Below are 22,643 nucleotides of genomic sequence, written 5' to 3'. Positions count from 1 at the left end.
TGGACAAAATCACTGGGTTGTAGTCGTTGATGTACTTGGATTCTTCGTTTCTTTTTAAATTGTATGTATTTTTGGGTGATTTCCTCGTCACAGTATGTCGTAGAGAAGACATCAAATTATTTACTCTTCCTTTAGAAATCACTGGTCGTGGAAAGCTGAAACGACAATACTTCCCACAACGATGGGATTAAAAGCGTAAAACTTGTTGCCTTAAACTGTTTTCCTCGGTAGTTTTCGGAACAGCACATGTTGAGTACTCTTCAATGAAACTCATCACTGTTTCATCCAAATCTGTTCCAAATTTGGGTGCATCTTTAATCCACAACAGCATATGTATGTGAGGAGCACATCTCGCTTGATACTCCTTACTCCAAAAGAAATCCAAAACCTCTCCAAGGGGAGGATTTTATTTGTTGGTAATAAAAGACATCATAGCTTCAAATCTATGATTAAAATATCTGCATACATTCACTGGATCCAAAGAACACAGTTCTCCAGGTGTTTTGAATACTATATTTTGTATATTTGCATTTGCCTCGCATATAAATTGAAGTAAGTCGTCCCATGCATACTCGGCACAGCTAAGAGTGAGGAACCATGTAGGAGTTCCTAAGTTTCTTAGCATACATTTCAATTCCTCATGACGACGGTACCAATACTCGTTTGTACCACGCTGACATGCCATGAGATTGATTAGATGAGATTCCAAAATATTATCTTGCAGATTGACTTTCTCCATAAAGTCCCTCGCCGAAACATTTTGCAGATGTGCTCCACTTTTCAGTATATGGTTTACTGCATAAGAAAGCCCAGACAAGTCACTTTCATACAGTAGATGAAACAAATATGGAATACATTGACAAAACGTTGGATCTTCAGCATATAATCTTAAAGTCTGGTATTCAGATGCAGGAATTTAAAGTGCTCGATCGTCATATCGTCCACCTCGACCTGTTGGAAATAAATGTGGAAAACAACGAGCTTCCAAACTTTCTACCCATACACTAATGGGACTTCCTTTTGCTGATTTCATTTGAAACAAGTCAATTGCATTCCCCATTACTTCTTTGGAATGCAAAGGATGAACAGTATAATGTTCATATATTTCTTCACTTGTAGACACATCAACTTTTTCAATTTGGCCAGCTGAACAATCACTGTCTTCATCTGCAGCTGTTTCCTCTGCTCCAACACATACATATTTGTAGTACTCATTGTTTTTGACCAAATACAACGTTGCCTTTTTGACTTTCCTAACATCCACTAAATCTTGCCAGATTTTCTTACTCTTTGTCGGAACCCCATTAACTAGAATAACCAGAGGTTCCTCTTCCACTTTCTCTACTCCAATTGTATCAATATTTTTCTTGAAATCTAGAGGCAAATAAACAACTCTTCCCTTTAATACTCTCTGTAAATCTGAAGGAGGCAATTTCCCTATTTTAGGCTCCATGCGAACAATTGCTTGAAAAAGATGGACACATTGAATCAAAATAAACTCATATGTATTTAAATCCATCAATTCAAGAGGAATGTCTACCAACTCAAGATTATTATGTACAGCTCTAGCAGGCATTCTGTTTTGATTTAATTTATTATAACAATATTTACAAATACGCTGATCAGTACTCAAATCAAAAGAATTCTCCACCCACAAATAAGTTGCAAAATCCTTCCACTCATAATTATTTATCTTTTCACTTTTTACATATAAATCAACTAATCTAGTTTGATGCTTATAATGAGTTCGTCGACAACACACACAAGTAAAATTAGGCCTTTCACTTGATTTCACAATAAACCTGGTAATTTCCTGGTCAAACTTTTCTGTACTTGAAATCTGTACATTGTCTTCCACATTACCTTGTATTACTGTGTCAATTTCTACACTGTCCTCTTTTTCACAAAAATAACAAATCTCAATTTCTTCACAAATCTTCTTCACATCTAATTCAGTTCCATGCAAAAGAGCACTATTTAACTGTTTAAGCTTAAGTGCTGGACTTTTTGCATAATACAACCTTCTCACTAATTTCCTCATTTTGTTATGATGCACTGCTAACATCCTAAAATGATGAAAAACACTCTGACAGACTTTTCTAGAAAGGCAAGCCAGTGATTGCCCTTGCAAACCTGTGTTTTCTCTCACTCTGCAAGGATCTAAGTCTTGCAACATCTTCATTTTCTGTTTTAGACTCTTCTTACTATATGTACGTAAGAAATTACGAAGCACATCGATTGAATCCTGTCGCACACTACAAATACTACTACACTTCCAAGTGTACACTGGACCCTTAGTACGTCTCCCTAAAACTTCATCAGCTAACACCTCTTCTACTTCTCTAGGCACAAGTTTCTCTTTTTCAATCGGACAACCGTCTTTCACCTCGTATGCTCGACCACTGGTGTCAACTGCATGCACCAAATCATTCTCCTGGAAGTAACTCTCCTCATTAAATAAATGGCTCACAACTCTAACTATGCATCCATTCTCCAGAAAAAACTTTACAAAAATGTTTCCGATTAATTACTCTTTTGCATCTACTCTTTGATTTGAAAACATCAATTGTCTTGTTAAGTGTCCTAATTCTATTGATTACTAAAATAAATAATTTTGTCTTAACTTCAAAAGCCTGATCAACAATCTTCTCTACACTTTTCTTTTTCTTATAAAAAGCAGCTCTCTGTTTACCTTTCTTAATATTTTTTAACAAATTTAAAACCACCCTATTGCGAAACATTCGTTTACGAATGTCCCTAAATTGATTTTGCCTTCTATTCCTATACATATTATTGTCTCCTGCTGCAGTAGTAACATTTTTTGGGGATCTCTCCTTCCTCTTCAAATTTGCTCTCTCCTTTTGTACATTCACATGTATATTATCATTTTTTTGGGATCTACATATGTTCCGAAAAAAAGACTTAGTTGTCTTACCAGGAGCTTTTTTCACGTTGTTTGAAGTATTTGTTGTAGGAGACTGCTTTAATTCTGTTGCTGTTTTTGATTTTTTCCGCTTAGCATCTTTCCGTCTCCTCTGCCTTGAGGGCATATTTCCTTACTATTGAAATCTTGATTTCAATCTGTGGTAAACAAATAAAAAACATAAAACTCATTATAGACCACTATTGCCAAACAACAAAGCAATGACAATAAGCAAACAATATAAACACTATAATGCTTATACATATGACCTTATCTCTGTTTTTTAAATGTTATTTAAAAAAAATATTTCGGGCACATGAATTGGTTTTACATTATTGACAAGGATTAGATAGTATCTGCATGATTAAAAAAATATATTAGCACATTTCACAATCATATCACCTGTGTTTTCTCAGATTAGTAAGCAGATTGTACACATGAGGTAAGGACTGTCCTGGGGAGCATAGTGATGAGGACGGTGTCTAAGAGTGCACTGGACTGCACTTCATGAAGCCTATCCCCCACTGCACTCTTAGACACAGCCCTCACCTCCTTTCCACCCCTGGACAGACCTCTCTTCCACTACACTCTTCAACACAGGCATCACCTCCTATGCACCCCTGGACAATCCTCACCTCATCTGCAACCCTGAATAGACCTCAACTCATCTGCACCACTAGACAGGCCTCAGTTCATCTACACCCGCGCAGGTCCTATGTACAAGCATTCCATTTCAGTACTGAAAACTCACTATTTTACAAAATACATTTCCTCTCTCTTGCCAACATTCCTACCAAGCATTACCAAAAAAATGACACAAACCAACAGCAAAGAAGCTCAGTCTGCTTCCTAATCTGAGGTAACACAGGTGACATGATTGTGAAAGGTTCAAATATTTTTATGTAATCATGCACACACTATTTATTCCTTCTCAAAAACTGTAAAAGCCATTGATTTGCCCCAAAATCATTTTTGAATAACATTTTAGAAACAGAGCGCAGGTCCTATGTACAAGCATTCCATTTCAGTACTGAAAACTCACTATTTTACAAAATACATTTCCTCTCTATTGCAAACATTCCTACCAAGCTTTACCAAAAAAATGACACAAACCTACAGCAAAGAAGCTCAGTCTGCTTCCTAATCTGAGGTAACACAGGTGACATGATTGTGAAAGGTTCAAATATTTTTATGTAATCACGCACACACTATTTATTCCTTCTCAAAAATGTAAAAGCCATTGATTTGCCCCAAAATCGTTTTTTTGAATAACATTTTAGAAACAGAGCACAGGTCCTATGTACAAGCATTCAATTTCACTACTGAAAACCATTGATTTGCCCTAAAATCGTTTTTTAAATAACATTTTAGAAACAGACCGCAGGTCCTATGTACAAGCATTCAATTTCACTACTGAAACCCATTGATTTGCCCCAAAATCGTTTTTTCAATAACATTTTAGAAACAGAGCGCAGGTCCTATGTACAAGCATTTCATTTCAATACTGAAAACTCACTATTTTACAAAATACATTTCCTCTCTATTGCAAACATTCCTACCAAGCATTACCAAAAAAATTACACAAACCAACAGCAAAGAAGCTCAGTCTGCTTCCTAATCTGAGGTAACACAGGTGACATGATTGTGAAAGGTTCAAATATTTTTATGTAATCACGCACACACTATTTATTCCTTCTCAAAAATGTAAAAGCCATTGATTTGCCCCAAAATCGTTTTTTTGAATAACATTTTAGAAACAGAGCACAGGTCCTATGTACAAGCATTCAATTTCACTGCTGAAAACCATTGATTTGCCCTAAAATCGTTTTTTAAATAACATTTTAGAAACAGAGCGCAGGTCCTATGTACAAGCATTCAATTTCACTACTGAAACCCATTGATTTGCTCCAAAATCGTTTTTTCAATAACATTTTAGAAACAGAGCGCAGGTCCTATGTACAAGCATTTCATTTCAGTTCTGAAAACTCACTATTTTACAAAATACATTTCCTCTCTATTGCAAACATTCCTACCAAGCATTACCAAAAAAATGACACAAACCAACAGCAAAGAAGCTCAGTTTGCTTCCTAATCTGAGGTAACACAGGTGACATGATTGTGAAAGGTTCAAATATTTTTATGTAATCATGCACACACTATTTATTCCTTCTCAAAAATGTAAAAGTCATTGATTTGCCCCAAAATCGTTTTTTGAACAACATTTTAGAAACAGAGCGCAGGTCCTATGTACAAGCATTCCATTTCAGTACTGAAAACTCACTATTTTACAAAATACATTTCCTCTCTCTTGCAAACATTCCTACCAAGCTTTACCAAAAAAAGACACAAACCAACAGCAAAGAAGCTCAGTCTGCTTCCTAATCTGAAGTAACACAGGTGACATGATTGTGAAAGGTTCAAATATTTTTATGTAATCACGCACACACTATTTATTCCTTCTCAAAAATGTAAAAGCCATTGATTTGCCCCAAAATCGTTTTTTGAATAACATTTTAGAAACAGAGCGCAGGTCCTATGTACAAGCATTAAATTTCACTACTAAAACCTCACTATTTTACAAAATTCAAATCCTCTATCTTGCAAATATTGATACCATGCATTTTCAAAAAGCATCACACAAACCAACAGCAAAGAATCTCAATGTGCTTCCTAATCTGAACTCTCTATCTATATTGAATGAATCATAACTCACCTTTACAAATGCTTTGGGAGATTGAGAACAGTGTCAGATACACACACCAATATTTCTTTAGCAGAGCAAAAGGTATGTACTCCAGGCACTGCAACCATGAATGGCACAGAAAACCTCTAATTCTACACACATATCCCTCATGTTAACCAATTAAAACTCTTCCCTCTCTATTTTCAAACCAACACCTTCCCCCCTCAACCCTTTCTACCTGTTACCATAGCAACTCCCTCCTCACTGAGCTCTCAGGGTTAAAAGTTTATTCTACAATGTTGCAAATGGACTCAGCAAGGATGTTTGACCTCTCAATACACCAGCTTATCAGGTGCAATCTTTCTTTTAATGACTTTTTCTTAACCATTCAAATTACTTCTTTCACAGAACAGAACCATGCACCCTAACGTTCAGTTTTCAACTATCTGAATCCAGCAATCATTGCTTGTGATTCAAGAGCACTGAAACTCCACAGTTTTTTTTTTGCAAACTCCTACTGTTCCAACTGCCATTTCATTCCTACACTTCATCTGACTGCACCAGAACCTCCTCTCACCATGTACTCTGTCTGGATTATTGGACATAGCTACATTCACTGTGCTCAAAGTTATGCAGCTATCAGAAATTTTCACAACCTTGATTTACCAAATGTGCACATAAAGTGGATTGGCCAAAGAGGATTGAGATGTCATCAATTGATACCATTGGTGAAAACCTTTTACCATCTGCCACACCCTGACCTCATAATTTTGCACTGTGGTGGAAATGACCTAGGCACTTTGACTGGGGTAGGTCTGGAGATGGTTTTAAAGGACACCTTTAGGCAATTGATGACACTTTTTCCACAAACTGCCTTGGTATATTCCAATATATGCCAAAGACAGAAATGGAAGTGGTCCAACCAATTTTGTCCACAATTTGAGAAAGCACGGAAACATGTGAATAAATCTGTTTCTGCTTACATGAGAGACTATGGAATGGGTTCAATATACAACAATAACTTGCGTTACAACATGCAAGATATATACAGAGGAGATGGTGTGCACTTCTCTGATGAGGGGAATAGAATATTCCTCCTGAATTTAAGACTGTGCATTGGAACCTACTTGTAGGTACCTAAATCAGCCCCAGAACCCAAAAGCACTTTTCAGGGCTACCCTACATCTGATCACTCAAAATGATTATTTTACTCTAACTTTTTTCACTAATTTTCACCAAAGTACGCTCCCCGGTACGCTTCCCGGTGCGCGTACCGGGCGCTCCCCCGCGAAAAAAAAAAAAAAAAAAAAATGTTGGGGCCTATATGGGCCTCCTAAGCCCCCCTCAGAAAACCTAGGGGGTCAGGGGGTGCCTACCGTGCCCCCTTATACCCATTCCCAACGTTGTTTGTCCTCCATCTTGTGTCTCAAATCTACCGAAACACAAGATGGAGGACTCCCGTTGCGCTGCCGGTACACGTACAGGGGCTCTCACCGGTAAGCGCTCCCAAACATTTTTAAAAGTTAATTTACATAAAAACCACTGGAGAGACTTTCACCAAATATAGAATAGGCCCTACTACATACCAGTCCCTACCATTTTCCCAAATTTGGTGGAATTCCATTGAGCCGTTTGGGCTGTAGCCCTGTCTAAATATCCTGAGGTAAATTACATGACAAAAACACATATGAAGTGTTAGGATTTACAACCGATTAAAATGTTACTTTCATTTTCTACTTTTTTTCCCTGACATTTGATTGGTTATGTACATGAATATATATGAAAAATTAGAGGGAAACACGGCCATTTTGACTACAACTACCTGAGGTACATCTTGAAAGAATTTTCTCCATTGATCTTCATCAACCTTTTAATAAGGTAAGTTGTTAATTTGTAAGGGGTACTTTAAGTTAATTTGTAAAAACGTTTTCTGATAGTTATTTACTGTCCCTCTGTTATAGTTATAGATTGAGATAGGCTTCTCTGTTATAGTTATGGATTGAGTTAGGCTTCTCTGGTATAATTATGAATTTACTTAGGCTTCTTCACATACACTTTTTTATATTTCTACTTCCTACCTCATACCATACACTGCCCAAAGATAACTTCACTGTTAAAAACTCAGAAGTACCTCTCTGAACTCAAACCCAACAGTGCCCTAACTCTACTGATATAGTTATTTTTTATGCAATTTACAGCAAGAAAATGGAAGATACACCACAGACCAACAATATTTCTTTCGAAATAACTGATGAGCAGATTCATTTCGAAATAACTGATGAAGAAATTCTTCAAAAAGATTTATTTGACTTCCTAGATGACTCTCTTGACCAAGAATTCATAGACTGTGTAGATAATATAGAATCATGCAGTACAAATTTGGAGGAGATTTCGGATAATGAAATGTTGCAAGTGTTATTAAATTATGAAAATTCAGAATAATAAATTAATATTTAATAATTAAAAATTGTTTGAGACATTATTCATTTTTATATATAATTCATGAAGTAGTACCAAAATGATTATAATATAAAGTGAGACTTACAGTATACTGTGCATACTATACAACTTTTTTGTGTTACATAACAAGTTTGCTCATAGTTACTTCCTTTCTCCTACTATATTATCTCAAATGTGTATTTGACATCTCTTTTTGATCAACAGCCTTCTTTCTCTCACTGTCTGTCTCTAATGCACCATATCACCACCAATTTTGTGTAGATTCACAAGAGAGTAAAATGTAATACTTGAAAATATCATAAGGGAGCTGGGTAGACTACCCATGATCCCATAGGCTTTCACAAGGAGTGCTTAAAGGATCTGTTTCTGCTTTCCTGACAGACTATGGTATGGATTCCATATACCACAATAACTTCCGTAACAACATGCAAGATATCTATAGAGGAGACGGTGTACACTGAATTTAAGACTCTCTATTGGTACCTACATGCTGGTACTTAAATCACCCACACAACACAACAACTCTATGCAAAGCTACCCTCCCTGTAAGCACTTTAAATTATTATTTTACTGTTTCACTGGGTTTTCCCCTTGGTACGCTCCCTGGTACGCTCCCCGGTGCGCGTACCGGGCGCTCCCCCCGCGAAAATCGATTTTTTTTTGTTGCCCCGCGGGGCCCTTTTATGGCCCCCACATCAAACCTAGGGCATCAGGGGGGTCTACCCTGCCCCCTTATGGTCATTTCCCCCTTTGTTTATGCCACCTCTTGTGTCTCGATCCTACCGAGACACAAGATGGCGGCCGCTCCGGACTGTTTGGAATGTTGACAGACACCCGAGAGCCAATCACCTTTCCACGTGCGAACTCGCGTTACGCGCCTGGTGCGCTTCCCGGTGCGCGTACCGGGGCGCGCTTATAGATATATATATGTTTTTTTAACCTAAATTACTCAAAATCCTCTGGAGCACATATCTTGAGACATAGAAAAGGCACATCGGGCTACCAGTCCCTACAATTTTGCCAAGTTTCGTGGGAATCCATTCAGCCGTTCGGGCTAAAAGTGAGTCCAACCGCCCTATGGAAATTAACTTGGGAAAACACGTTTGGGGACCCCCCTTTTATCTCGGCACCCGCTTAATCAACCCCCCCCAAACTTTCAGGGAAGGAGTGGAGCGGAACTGGCCACCTAATTTGAGAAATTCGCGAAAATTCGTCCACCGGCGCCAAAGTTATTCCCAACAGAATGTTGCGGATTTCCTATGGAAACTAGGTCCTAACTATAACTACCTACTGGCGACCGCCAGTAGGTAATATATATATATATATATATATAATTCTTTTACTCAGATCTGCCCCCCCCCCCCAAGGCGGCAGATCAAAGTAAAAACATTTTACCCCCAAGGGGCCGCACCCCGCAACAAAATAGGCATTAAAAAAAAAGGGCGTTCCTGCTGCACGATTGCGCTTCAGGCACGATCATGCAGCAGCATATCATTTTCTTAGGATTTCTTTACTTTTACGTTTTTCTTCAGTATTTGCATGAATACAAATATGATCTTGATGCCTTTCTGGTTTGCAAGCGCAGCAACAGTATTTCAAAAATTGAACTTTAACTTGTTGTAAGGCATAAGGAGAGTATACGCTTTTCAAGATTACATTCTTATTCATGCTAGTACTGAAAAAGAACATAATATGTGTACTGGGAAAGACTGTTAGGCTAGATAAATGTAAAGGCTTAACTGCATGAGTTAACGAAGAAGATTTAGCCAAAAAGATCGCTGAGGTTAAGCCTCCAACAAATATCAATCTGTTAAAATTCTTCCTAGGATTATGTGAATATTATTCATGCAAGATTTGCTGAACAACTTTATAAGTCAGTTACACCGTATTGAGACCCATACCTAAAAACATATCCTTATCTTTGGCTGGAACCGGCACCTTTGTTATAATCCTCTTTGCTTGCAGTTTGCCAAGGTGTGTTGGTTACAAATACAATTGCAGATGGAACTCCAGGTAAATTAAGTATATTCAATTCCTTACTAGCCAAAGCAGAGCTTTTGAAGTCATTAGCTAGATCATCTCTACTGAATCTCAGTTTCTGCTACACAATAACTGCTCAAGTGCTTTCTGATCATACCAACACACCGTCATCTCATCTCAAACTGATCGTAGCTGGGTAGAAAGATGGGTGGCTAGCTGTTGATGCATTCCTGATAGATTAATGAATGGTGTAGTGTGAGTGAATGGATGAATAAATACAAGTGTGAAAAGATTGAGTGGAAACATGAAGAAATCAGTGTGGCTGAATAGATGGTTAAATGTATGAAAGGAATAATCGAAGGAATGAATGTATGGCTATGGATGAAAGAATGGACGGATGAGTGCATTGATTTAAAGCTCACTGGGTGGGGCAACAGATAGGCAAGTGGATTGATGAATCTCTGAGTTAAAATTGTGTAGAGATGGACAGATGTATTTTACTCTCCTGTGTTCCATCCCATGGGATAACACCACACCTACAATTTCACAATGTAGCTGGGTATAGTGGGTGAATATATGGGTTGATAGAATCATAAATGTGTAGGTGTAGGTGGACCCATATATATGGGCCTAGTCGAGGGAAAGGCGAATGTGGTGTTTGAACAGATAAATACATTGGTGGGTGGTTGGATTGACATGGTTGTATGAGTATGATTGGCTGTCTACAGGAGTACAGATGAGTGACTATGGCTGAATAAATGCTTGAATGGTTATGGATGGGTCAGTCTCTTGGTATATGTGTTAGAGGGATTTGCATGTATCTAAATTGTTGTTTGTCAGATAATGTAATGTTGTAGATTAATAGATGAATGTTGGAGGTTGAATTGATGAATGCATGGGTGGGAATGGCCAGATGTATGGATGGGTATGTTTCTGGGATTGAATCGCTCAAGATGGATGCTTGAATAATTGGGATTGGGTGGATAATTTTGTTTGTGGTTTGGTGATCTCTCTTCTGTTACCTCTATTTTTGCCTGGTGTTCCTTTCTCATCCACCTTCCTATATCCACCAATTCCCATTTACTTCCTGGATTGCCTGGGAACCAATGACTTTGTTGGTTTAAAGGCAGATTCCCAGAGGATTCCCAAGCCTCTTTTACTTTCCATTACTCTCTAGGGCAATCATTATTTGAATATATTGTGGTTTCTTACCAAATGCCAGGCGCCTGCATACAGTTTAAGGTGTTGAGGACGGATCTAAACAACGATAGTATTCTCTTGGTGGTTGTCGATTTAGAACTCAAGGTGGTCGAGTCCTGGAATCCCTGAGGTGATACAATTGTTTTTAACTAAATAAAAGGGTGTAGCATTTGGCCAATTATTAAAATGATAAGATTGGCAGGATGTGTTAAAACAGCGATTTCTGGTCATATACAAGAGAACCCTATTGCATGGTTTGAGAAGCAGTTGTCTCTATTTCAATCGTGTGGGAGTAAACACAAGCAACTAATGCTAAACCCCTAGTATCTACCTCCTCTTAGGTAAAAGAGGTTAATCGGGTGCTAAACTCCCTAGTAATGGAACAAATTAAGCAGCCATCACTACTGAGGCAAAGGGAAATCAATCGGTTGAAGCAGGTGAGAAAGAGACTGAAAGCATCCAAACACAGAAGGGAGAAGGATCAGAAATGGATCAAGCTGAAAGAAGTCACATTTTCTGGCTATTTGAGTAAATATTGGTCCCTAATAACTGAATATTGTGATAGTAGATTTAAGGCTGAAGCAATTTTAATAACCGATGTAGAGTGGATCCAATATATCTTGCAGCTATATGCTTTTAACTCTAGTGACAGGTTTATGTTAGAGTCAACTAATGAGTCCACCTCACAGAATGTATATGGCCCTCCTTGCTGTAAGGAGATAGAGAGTTTTATTAAGGGTGCTAGGTTATTTGGGACGATGGGCCTGGATGATCTCCCTATATCTTTCATTGAACAAGATGTTTCTGCATGGGCCCTTTTTCTCCATCTGGTGTTTCAATATTGTTATTTGCATGGGACCATACCGTCCTCTTGGACAGGAAGTATAGTTGTGCCCTCATATAAAAAAGGTTCCTAAAACTTCTGCTGCCAGCCAGATTGAATTATTGGATATGATTGGTAAACTATTCGCCAAGAGTGTTCTTCTTCACCTTCAGGACTTGCCATTTGGTAATAATCTTGTCCCTGTGGAGCAGGCTGCCTTTCGTATGCATTGTGGCACCCTAGATTATATCACAGCCCTCCAAACTCTGATTGAGAAGTATCCAGAGTGTAAAGGCATGGCTTTATATGCTGCCTTTATAAATTCCTCCATAGCGTTCAACGGGGTGGATGATGGAGGAAATTGGTTGTACAAGGGATCCCTGTGCACTTGCTTAGGCGCTGCACTCTATTACCTGGACTTAGGTCCAGTTGAGAGGGAGCCAGTGCTTGTCTAGTAAAGTAGAAACTCACAATGGGCTGAAGCAAGGGTGCTTCCTAACGCCCCTCCTCTTTCCTCTATATATGTCTGACTTGCCGAGCAGAGTCGCACAATGTAAGGGGGACCCACCAAAACTAGCAACAATTAATTTTGGTTGTCTTCTCTACATGGATGACGCCATTTTGTTAGATTTATCCCCAATAGGTTTACAGAGGTGTCTCTCAGAGTTAGGCAACTACGCTGATGAACATTTCTTAAAAATAAACACCTCGAAGAGCAAAGTTATGTTTTTTAGGTCCCCGCGGTGCAGGGTTAGGAAAGATTTGCATTGGTCTTCAGGGAAAGACAAACTAGAGCTCGTGAAGCTGTACCAATATTTGGGTAGACTTTTTTTCTAGTAACTGTTCTAATATTGATCATATTAGCCAGTGCAGAAGTAAGGCAATATCTCTGGCTTCAGCAATTGGCAGGTTATATAAATTCCGTTGACAAAGATATTTTACCCACGCTCTGGCGGTACAAGAGAAATTCTGCCCTCATTGACTTATATCTGTGAGTTAATGGATGAGCGGTACCTGTCCTTATTTAAGAAGGTGGAGGGGAGCATTTGGCGCTAAATATGTAACGTGAATTATGCAGTTGCTCCAATGGCATTCCGTTTGAATTTAGGCTTCTCTCCACAACTGTGTTTGCTAAAACTGCAACTTTAAGGTGGGGGTATAGTATATTGAATAGTAATCCGGGGTCCATATGGGCTGCATTAAAACATGACGGGCCTCAATTATGAATAGTGAAGCATCGCTGCGTGGAAGCAGCGATGCATCACTTTTCATTGCGACGTCCTTGCGACATGATGGATACGTCATATTTACTGTATGATGCATCATGTCGCAAGGAATGACTGACACGTCAGTTTTACTGACATATCTGTTGGCGCAAGAATGAGGAATTGCTGGAGTTGAGTCTGAAGCATGCAACCTCAGCAATGTAGGGGGAGGGCTATGGATATAGCACTGCGTCACCCTTATGCCTGCAATCAGGCAGGAGTACGGTTTTGATGCATTGCGTCCTAGAAGTGGCGCACGTCACTTCTATGAAGCTTACTTGCATGGGAATGCCCCCTGCATACATTATACCTGACGCAGGAATAATGTAGCGCAGGGGTTTACAAAGTGACCCATCTGCTTAGATGTGCCACTTTGTAAATAGAGCGTAAAAGAGGGCATGTTTTACGCTGCCAATGCATCGCCAAAAGTGATGCAACGGCAGCGCATAACTGACGCAAGGCCTTATAAATAAGTCCCAAAATCTTATTCTGTCTGAAGGAGAGAAGTGCTGCTTTTTCAAAATATGTGAAAGCACTGGATATGTTTGGAATTGGGCAAAGTGAAGTGGGACCCCTTCCAAAGCCTATTTAAAAAAAATATGATTAGAAAATCAATCTACAAAGTTAGACAGAAAAGAGATATTGTATTGTGTTCTCAACACATTAGGAATGATATAATTGTGGAGAGTAGCATTTGTAAACAAATCTCAATCATATGTTCAATGGAACCTTCCCCATGGTGTGCGTAGAATAATTTTATTATTAAGGTTGAATTTGCTTACTCATAGAAATATTACTGGAGGGATTACCTAGGGAAGAGAGGCTTTGTGACCTCTGCGTGAACTATGTTCAAGATTGAAATCATGTGCGATTTTTTTGTCCCTTTCTGCATTCGCTACAAGGTCGACTGTTAAGACCATTGTTCCTAAAGTATAATATTTCCTTGGCAGCAGAAGCCTCAAATGTGTTTTTGCACCACCCTCGGAAATAACCTGTTCAAAAGTGTTTTCCTTTTTAAATAATTCTTATATCTTTTAGATAGGACTATATTAATTGTATGTGTCATTGTATTTGACGAACATGGTCTTTTAGTGTAGTAAGATTTGCACAATCTAATTGATTTATGGTGTTTACATTGCTTTGCTAAGCTGATTGCACTGATTTATATGGCAGTAATGAACTAGAATCACACTATTGCTTACATTAGATTCCCTATGCTTGGATAGGTTTTGTATTTCTCACCTACACAATTGCGCATTTGCACTTTATTAGTCCAAGACATGTTTACATAAGTGGAGTGTGTTGGCACATTGAATGATTTTGTCAAGTAGTTTACTCTGTACACTATTATCTTTGAGAACCGTTTATTATAGATCTTTATGTATTCTTATGGGGACCTCTTAGGGTTCCAAATCTTAAATACATTTGAGTCGCCAAAATAATAAATGACACCAGTACTTGAGCTAAACATGACCAATACGAGGAATAGACTTCTTTGACATATCAATTACATTAGTAAAAGCCAAACGCTAATGGTGCCATTGATAACTTCTACACGCGACCCCTGATTCTTGTATCTCTTATTAAGGATCCTTCACAACATCTACAGTTTTGTACTCCACAGCAGACAGCCTTCTTATGTATGCCTATGACACAAATGGCATTAAAGCCAGGGGTATTAGGGTAAGCATATGAACATGGCTAGAAAGCAAATCAATTGATGTAATACAGCTGTCCTCTCTTCTTTCTTAGCACGTAAGGCTTGCTCACGAATTTGAAGATTTAGTGCGTCAGGATGAACAATTTGAGATCTCTGCCGATGTGACACTGGGGCTGGTGTGCTTCCGGCTAAAGGTAAGAGGGAAGACTAAAAAGTAAAACATTTCTACTTTCCAGTGTGTTGCATCCCCCTTAAAATATTATACCGATTGAACAGCTGTCAGTTAAGCAACCTTTCCTGAGGAGAAACAAATGACGGAGCACAGAAGTCATTCTCATCAAGAATAATATCTGGCTAGAGGCTACCTTCCTCACTTAGTAAGAAATTAGTGATCCTAATATTCAGATTTTAATGTTAACAACACCTATCAATTCAATTCAGTTCAAATTTAGCTTCATTCAAGATTCACTCATAAAAGCATGGTACATTCCATATATTTCAAGAATATTCAATCATTTAAAAAAATAATTAATTAAAAGATAAATTACAAACAGATAAATAAAACACAGTCCATAAACAACCATTAAAAAAGTTCATCTCGATTGCTATATACAAATGACCTATAAATTACAAATACTAGTTTTGTACATTGTCTAACATACTGAATATTCCTTTTTAGACAAAAACACATTCAGCAATCAATGCCTAAAAGCTTCTGTCTAACCACCCATGCCCAACCTAGATATTTAGCAGTTGCTATTGAGATGGGCAACACCTATCTTATAATTGTGCCCTTTAGGGGAAATCCTACACATTAATAATCAACATCCTTAAAGCATGAGGATCTGAAATGCGTTTTTACAGTTATTATTATGAAGCTATGGCTCGTTCATTTTAGTGATTGCAATGTATGGTCCACTATGGTCCTCTGGAGCAAGGTCTGACTGGGGCTGAATGGCATAAAACAGGCCAAGGGACCGCAGAAAAACTGGCTCATACTTAAAACAATTGTGGCCTCAAGCTACAAAAATGTGGCCTCTTACTAAAAAAAGTAGCCTTCATTGGCAAAACATGGCAGCTTGGAACTTTCTGACATAGCTTCTTGATGGTCTTCGAGAGTTACAGGGGCACATGCTTCTCATTGCTGCTCGCATGGTTTGTGGATTTTAAATATTGATCCTGATGACACCACCCGTGTCGAAGCCCCACCTCCCCTTAAATTGAAATAGCTGACACAGTGATCACTTCCTAGGTTCAGCTGCAGTACACTGTGTCGGAGCCACCTGCTGACTGTTCAGTAACAGAACAGATTCGGTGCTTCCAAAAACAGGTCTATGGGACAAGCAAAAAAGGAAGTAAGTAAGAAAGGAAGAAACTAAGAAAGAGAAAGAAAAACAGCACTAGAGAGAAGGCAAGAAAGAAAGAAAGCAAGTAAGGGCATGAAAGAGGGCATAAAACAGGGCAGGTAAAAGAGATAGAAGGCAAAAACCACAACAAAGGAGGAAAGAAAAGCTGGAAAGAAGGGTTAGAAAGAAAGCATGAAGACAATTGAAAGAAATAACAATGGGAAGGGGGAAAGAACGAGGAAAAGAGAGAAGGAACAAAGGGAAGAGAGAATGAAAGAAAGAAAAAGAATTCTGAAACATCCAAGTAATAGATAAAAATGAGTTGTAACTCTGCATTTATCTTGACACATTTGCTGCTCTTCAAAGATAGGGGTCAAATGTTAGGCTATGTCTTCTGAGACATTGCAGCTTTTTTAACATGAGGATTGGTGTTTACAAACTCGTTTCACTTTGCAGTCAGAGAAAGAAAAGTAAACGAATGATGTAATAAACTTGCGGGAGCACAGGAAAGGCTGAAGGCAAAATGAAAGGCTGTGCTATGTCATTTTGTGTAGCACAGCAAAAGGTAAATACCTGTAAATTGACTATACACATTCAGCAGTTAGGAAAGCAAAAATTAAGCACATCGATTTGGTAGTTGTTAAGTGCAATGGAAACAAAGATTTTAATAGGAACAAAACAATTCAAGCCACTTTACTTGGTGATGCACTAACTATAAATATTCACTGAAACCCGATTTCCACATATTATTTGTGTGCAATATAGTTTTATCTGTAACAATGTATGCCTGTGCAAATGTAATGTCAATTTCACAGGAAAATGTACTGTTTGTAAATGACAGGTGGCTACCCCATGATGCTTTAGTCACTTTAAAAATAAAATCACCCGCCTCATGCCCAAGAATGCGAGCAGGGTTGTGAAAGTTTGTCCTTCTAAAAACTGGGACATGGTTCTTAAAAGTCTGGGAAGCACGCAAATCACTCTTTCTTCAGATCCAGTTGAAGACACAACAGTTATGTTTATGTTGGCTCTATATTACATCTGCTCCTACCTCAGCCAGAAATATCCCCCCTCCTCCTCCTCTGCTCCCATAGGGGGCTATGGAGCTTACAGTGTTTTGGAAACACCAGAGGTGGTCTAGAATGCATTCCTTGGGACTGTTTTGATTCTGATGGCCGCTCATGTTATGGCAGATGCCTCCTGCGGACTGTAGTCAAAGCTCATTTGCACGATTCACTGCTCTTGTCAATCTCAAACATTGAACTAAGTGCACTGTGCTTTACAGAAGTGTCCTCAACACACCATCAGTAATATCAAAATTCACCAGTAACATGAGTGACAGATCTATAAGGTTATTATACTGCTTTAAAGCAGCTGTGTTGGGTAATATGGACCAGATACTCCGATTTTGCAAACAATGTGTTGTGATGTTATAACAGTTGAAAATATAGCATGAAGCCTTTCAAAGAAGCACCCAAAAATGGTGTGTATTCGATTACCATTACAATTATGTATTTCAGAATGAAAAAGGAAATGCACACTCCCTATTCTTTGATGAGAGAGTGAACAGTTTCTCGAAATGAATAGTATTAATTTAGAGAAAATCCGACTATTCTAATCTCTCTACAAACTGTACTGAATATGTATCTGTTTTCAGGTGTTTTTATAGATATACATATTCAATTGAGCTTAACGTGAAAATGCTTATGTGTTTGATTTAATGGGGATGGTAACAGGATAGTTGACAAAAATGCTGACAGTCCCATCTACCCACCTCTCGTACTCTCACGCCTCATCTAGAGGTCAGCGATGGGGGGAAACTCTTGCAGCTCAGCAGCCGCCAGGGCACAAGTTATTTGAAAGTCCGCCCCATACAAAAAGGTCCTTCTGATGCCATGCCAGGCATGAAAAATGCTCAAATATCCAAGCACTATGGTATTTGTTTCAATTTTTTAAAAAGTGCCAGCAGACCAGGGTCAGTTTAATGGAAAAAAGAAGAGTAATCTTCTAATACGTTTTGTGTCTCGTAAAAGGTTTTATGTCTATAGGAACTGAATTATCCACTTCTCATTTGGATTTACCTTGAATGGAATTAGAAGGTATATGGCAGACAGTAGTACACACTTGAATATGTGGTATACACAAACATGATTGTATTGCTTGTTGCATTTTATAATTCTACAATGTATGCCTTTAAAAATAATATTAAAAATCTATAAGCAATGTATTCTATTCATGAAATATCTTTCTTGTAGGGATCCAATAAATTGAATAAAGCACTAATTGAAAACATAAATCAAACCAAAAAAATTCATATTGTTCCCTGCAAGCTGAGGGACAAGTTTGTGTTGCGCTTTGTCATCTGTGCCCGCACAACGGAGTCTCATCATGTCCAATTTGCCTGGAAACACATTAAAGAGTTGGCAGTAGAGTTACTGAATGGTGGATATCGGACCCAGATAAGGAATTGAACAAGGTAAGGCTTTTCTCGTTTCATATTAAGTGTGAGGCTTTGCACATAGAAGAGGAGGTTCACTTGATAAAGGAAATAGGGGCCAGATTTACAAAGAAGTTACACAAAGCAGCACAGTAGAGTTGCTGCTTGAATGGGGGAGAGCATAACAGCACCACATCTACAAAGATGTGGCACCGTTCTGCCCTCTCCCTACGCTGATATAATTTTGGCTGCCACGCACCAATGCAGACATGGTTGCACCATGTTGCAATTGTGTTTGCTTTTATGATCAGCATAGTTTAAGGCAGTTTCCTCCCCGGATGTGTGCTGTAAAATGCAGCACACATAAAAAAAAAAGAAACAAAGTAGGAGAAATTAAAATATTTCTCATCATTACTCCTGGCACAGGGATGTGCAGGATTTCTTTTTTTTTTAAGTTTAAAGTTTATTGAAGGAAAAAGTATAGAATACATATGAAGAGTAATATTATACATTAAATAACAAAAATACAATCTGATTATTACTAAAGGGGAAGGGACGAGAAAGGGAGAAGGGAGGGTGGGAATATCTTAATAAAACAGTACAGGTAAGAAAATTACCTGAATCACAAAACTTAATACATCAACAAGAAACAATATTAAGTAAACTCCAAAATTACAATAATTAAAAAGATAAAAGGAGTAAGAACAGGGAATAAAACTGGAAATAAAAAATTTAAAGAGAACAAAGAATTCATGGAGGTTTTCGAACTTCATCCGAGGTATTAGGTAAAATGGCCGAAGATGAAGCAACATTTGTTAGGTAGGAGGATAAGGGGAGCCATAAAAGATCCCTTTTAATGGATAAAGAAATAGGGGTAACATTGCTTGTGTCCAATCTATAATGGAAACAAACAGCATTCCACCAAGCTTTAAAAGTAACTTTATCAGCTTGTTTCCAATTTGAGGTTATTATATGAAGAGCAATTGCAAGCAACACGTCAATTAATGAGGGAGTAGGAGCGGAATGTTGCCAGGAAGGAGATAGGGAGCCCAAAAAGATATTGGAAATGGAAAAAGGAATTTGGTGTTGAAAACTTTATTAATTTGGGACCAAACTAATACCCCAAAACGAGAAAGAGAGGGGCAATCAAAAAGCATGTGTTTTAGATCAGCTGAGAGATCTTTACATGACCAGCAGGTGGAGGAAAAGTCAGTGGAAAAAGAGGCCAATTTCATTGGGGTGAAAAGGAGGCGTTTGTAAATAAAATAAAGAGTTTGAGAGGTATTAGCTGCTCTTGACGTTTTATTCAATTTTTAACCACAATTTGTCCCAAAAAGGAGAGGGCCAACATTCGGAAAGGTCATTTCCCCAGGCCAATTCAGACTTCCCCTTGACCCTGTCAGAGGAGAAAAAGGAAGATCTATAAAGAGAAGAAGCTGATGTAGTAATAGATCATAAAGGGAAAAGAGTAGAACATCTGATAGGTATATTGGGTTCAGGTGGTAAGGAAAGAAGATATTGAAAAAGAGGAGGAAGGAATGAGTCATACTGAGATTTACAGGAAGAGGGTAAAGAGAATTTTAATTGAAGATCTGAGAAGGATAAAGGTTTATTATTAAATACCAGTTGTGAAATCTAGAGTAAACCCTTAAGTCTCCAAGTTTTCCAATAAATAGTCCGACGTTTGATGCGCAATAAGTGATTGTGCCAGATAGGTTGTTGATCTAATGAAATAGAAGAAGTATAAGAGGACGGAAGAAGAGGAATCAATAATTGACGTGTATGAGAGATCACTAGAGGACGGAAAGAAGAGATATTATTAGTAAAAGCAAGAACTTCATTAAAATGAAAAGGAGCTATAAAGTGTTTTTCAATATTCAACCAAAGAGTAGGGTGAACACATTGATCTGGAGAAAGCTGTCGAGAGGACTGTCTTAGAGAAAAAGCATAATGATACGCTTTGAAATCAGGAAATTTGAGGCCACCAGAAATGTTGTCAGCCTTAAGGGCACAAAGAGCTATTCAAGGAGATTTATTCTTCCAAAGGAATTTGTTTAATATTGAATCAATTTTTTTCAAATAAAAACCAGGAATGTGCACCGGGATAATAGACAAGAGATAAAGGATTTGCGGGGAAAGCATCATTTTAATAGAATCTAGGCGACCCCACCGGGAGAGGAAAAGTGGATGCCAGCGGTCAATGGATGCAGGGAGAGTCTTGGAAAGAACATCAACGTTTTCTTTTAAAGTTTCTGGAATAGAGGGGGAAACCATAATCCTAAATATTTAATCTTAGAGGATTTCCAAGAGAAACCAGTAGAGATAAAATCTTGTTTCAAACAAAGAACATTTAAAGGGAGGATTTCACATTTATCCGAATTAAGTCGGTATCCAGATAATTAAGAGAAGGTAGCAACTTGAGAAAGAAAAGCTGGGAGAGAGCTAGAGGGATTTGAACAATATAGAAGGATGTCATCAGCGTAAACAGACATTTAACATGGGTAGTATAAATTTTAAAACCAGTAATCCTCACATCCAATCTAATTTTCGTTAAAAAATGTTCTAAAGCAATAATAAATAAAAGAGGAGGTAGGGGACAACCTTGACGGACTCCTCTGAAAAGAGCAAAATAATCAGATATTTTTCCTAAACAAAAATGGAGGCCTTAGGACCAAAATATAACAGTGAAATAAGAGACATTAATTTAGGAGGGAACCCAATCCATTTAAGCGCCTGAAACATAAAATCCCATCCAATCCTGTCAAAAGCCTTCTCAGCATCCAATGCTATCGCAGCAATGGGATAATCTAGAGAAGAAGCCTTACTTAAGATATTAAAGAAAACTCTGGAATTATCTGAAAATAAGCGACCTTTGACAAAACCCAATTGTTCCGGGCCAATAATATTAGGTAAAATAGGGTCAATAAGAAGAGCAAGGATCTTAGCAAAAATCTTATAGTCTAAATTAACTAAGGAGATAGGACCGTAGTTTTTACAAAAAGAAGGATCTTTATTCTCTTTGGGAATTAAACAGATTACGGCGTCTTGAAAAGATCCTGAGGAAGACCCTTCTGTAATAAAAATTTTATAAAGTAGTAAGAGATGTGGAAGTAGTAGAGATGAGAAATGAGAATAAAATTCAACGGTAAAGCCATCCGGACCAGGTGCTTTGCCTCTTTTCAGAACTGACATTGCACGTTTAATTTCAGGCAAGGTGATATCTAATTCTAGTGGGGCAAAATCAGTGTCATGAGTAGGAGGAGAATGTATTGATTGAAAGAAAGGGGAAAGGTCAACAGAGGATGGTTGTTGCTCTGGCGTGTATACATTTTTATAAAAAGAAACAAATTCATTTAAAATATCATTGTCTTTAAATAGCGAATCTCCAGCAGTATTGCGAATGGACTCAATTTTAGTTTGTTCCCGACAAATTTGTAAGTAATTTGCAAGTAGTTTGCCCATCTTATTCTGACTACTGTAATAACAGGCACTGCTTTTTAAAAGGTAAGAGGATGCAGCTTCTGTAGAGGATTTATTAAAAGACTCAATAAGACATTTTAAAGATGTTTCAGAAGTTGAGCGATAATAATCATATTCAAGTTTTTTATCTTATGCCAATAACTGAGCATTTTTGGCTTAAAAAACGTCTTTTTTTGTGAAACAAAATTGATGATAAAACCCCTAGCTGCCGCCTTAAATGAGTCCTAAATCATTACTAGAGAAGATTCTGGGGTGGAATTAATAGAAAAGAATTCAGAAGCAAAAGAGGTGAATTGCCTGTGAAATTGGGATCTGATAGTAGAGCATTATCAAAACGCCATCTACCAGCATTGGGTGAGAAAGGTAAGAGGTCAAAATCGACAAAA

The 22,643-nt window shown here is 38.0% G+C and overlaps 1 protein-coding gene across 1 annotated transcript in view; it reads left to right on the top strand.

Annotated features, from left to right (window-relative positions):
* The window catches only part of LOC144827580 (aromatic-L-amino-acid decarboxylase-like), a 1,238,931-nt gene that overhangs the window by 1,173,708 nt on the left and 42,580 nt on the right, over positions 1-22,643 (top strand). The window contains exons 13-14 of the mRNA XM_078685836.1: positions 15,087-15,188; positions 18,596-18,816. Coding sequence (XP_078541962.1) covers positions 15,087-15,188; positions 18,596-18,811 — 318 coding nt within the window. The 3' untranslated portion in view covers positions 18,812-18,816. The remainder of the gene's footprint in view (positions 1-15,086; positions 15,189-18,595; positions 18,817-22,643) is intronic.

The sequence above is a fragment of the Lissotriton helveticus genome, chromosome 4_1 (genome assembly GCF_964261635.1).
Source record: "Lissotriton helveticus chromosome 4_1, aLisHel1.1, whole genome shotgun sequence".
Classification (NCBI taxonomy): Eukaryota; Metazoa; Chordata; class Amphibia; order Caudata; family Salamandridae; genus Lissotriton; species Lissotriton helveticus.
This window is presented reverse-complemented; position numbering and strand designations above follow the sequence as displayed.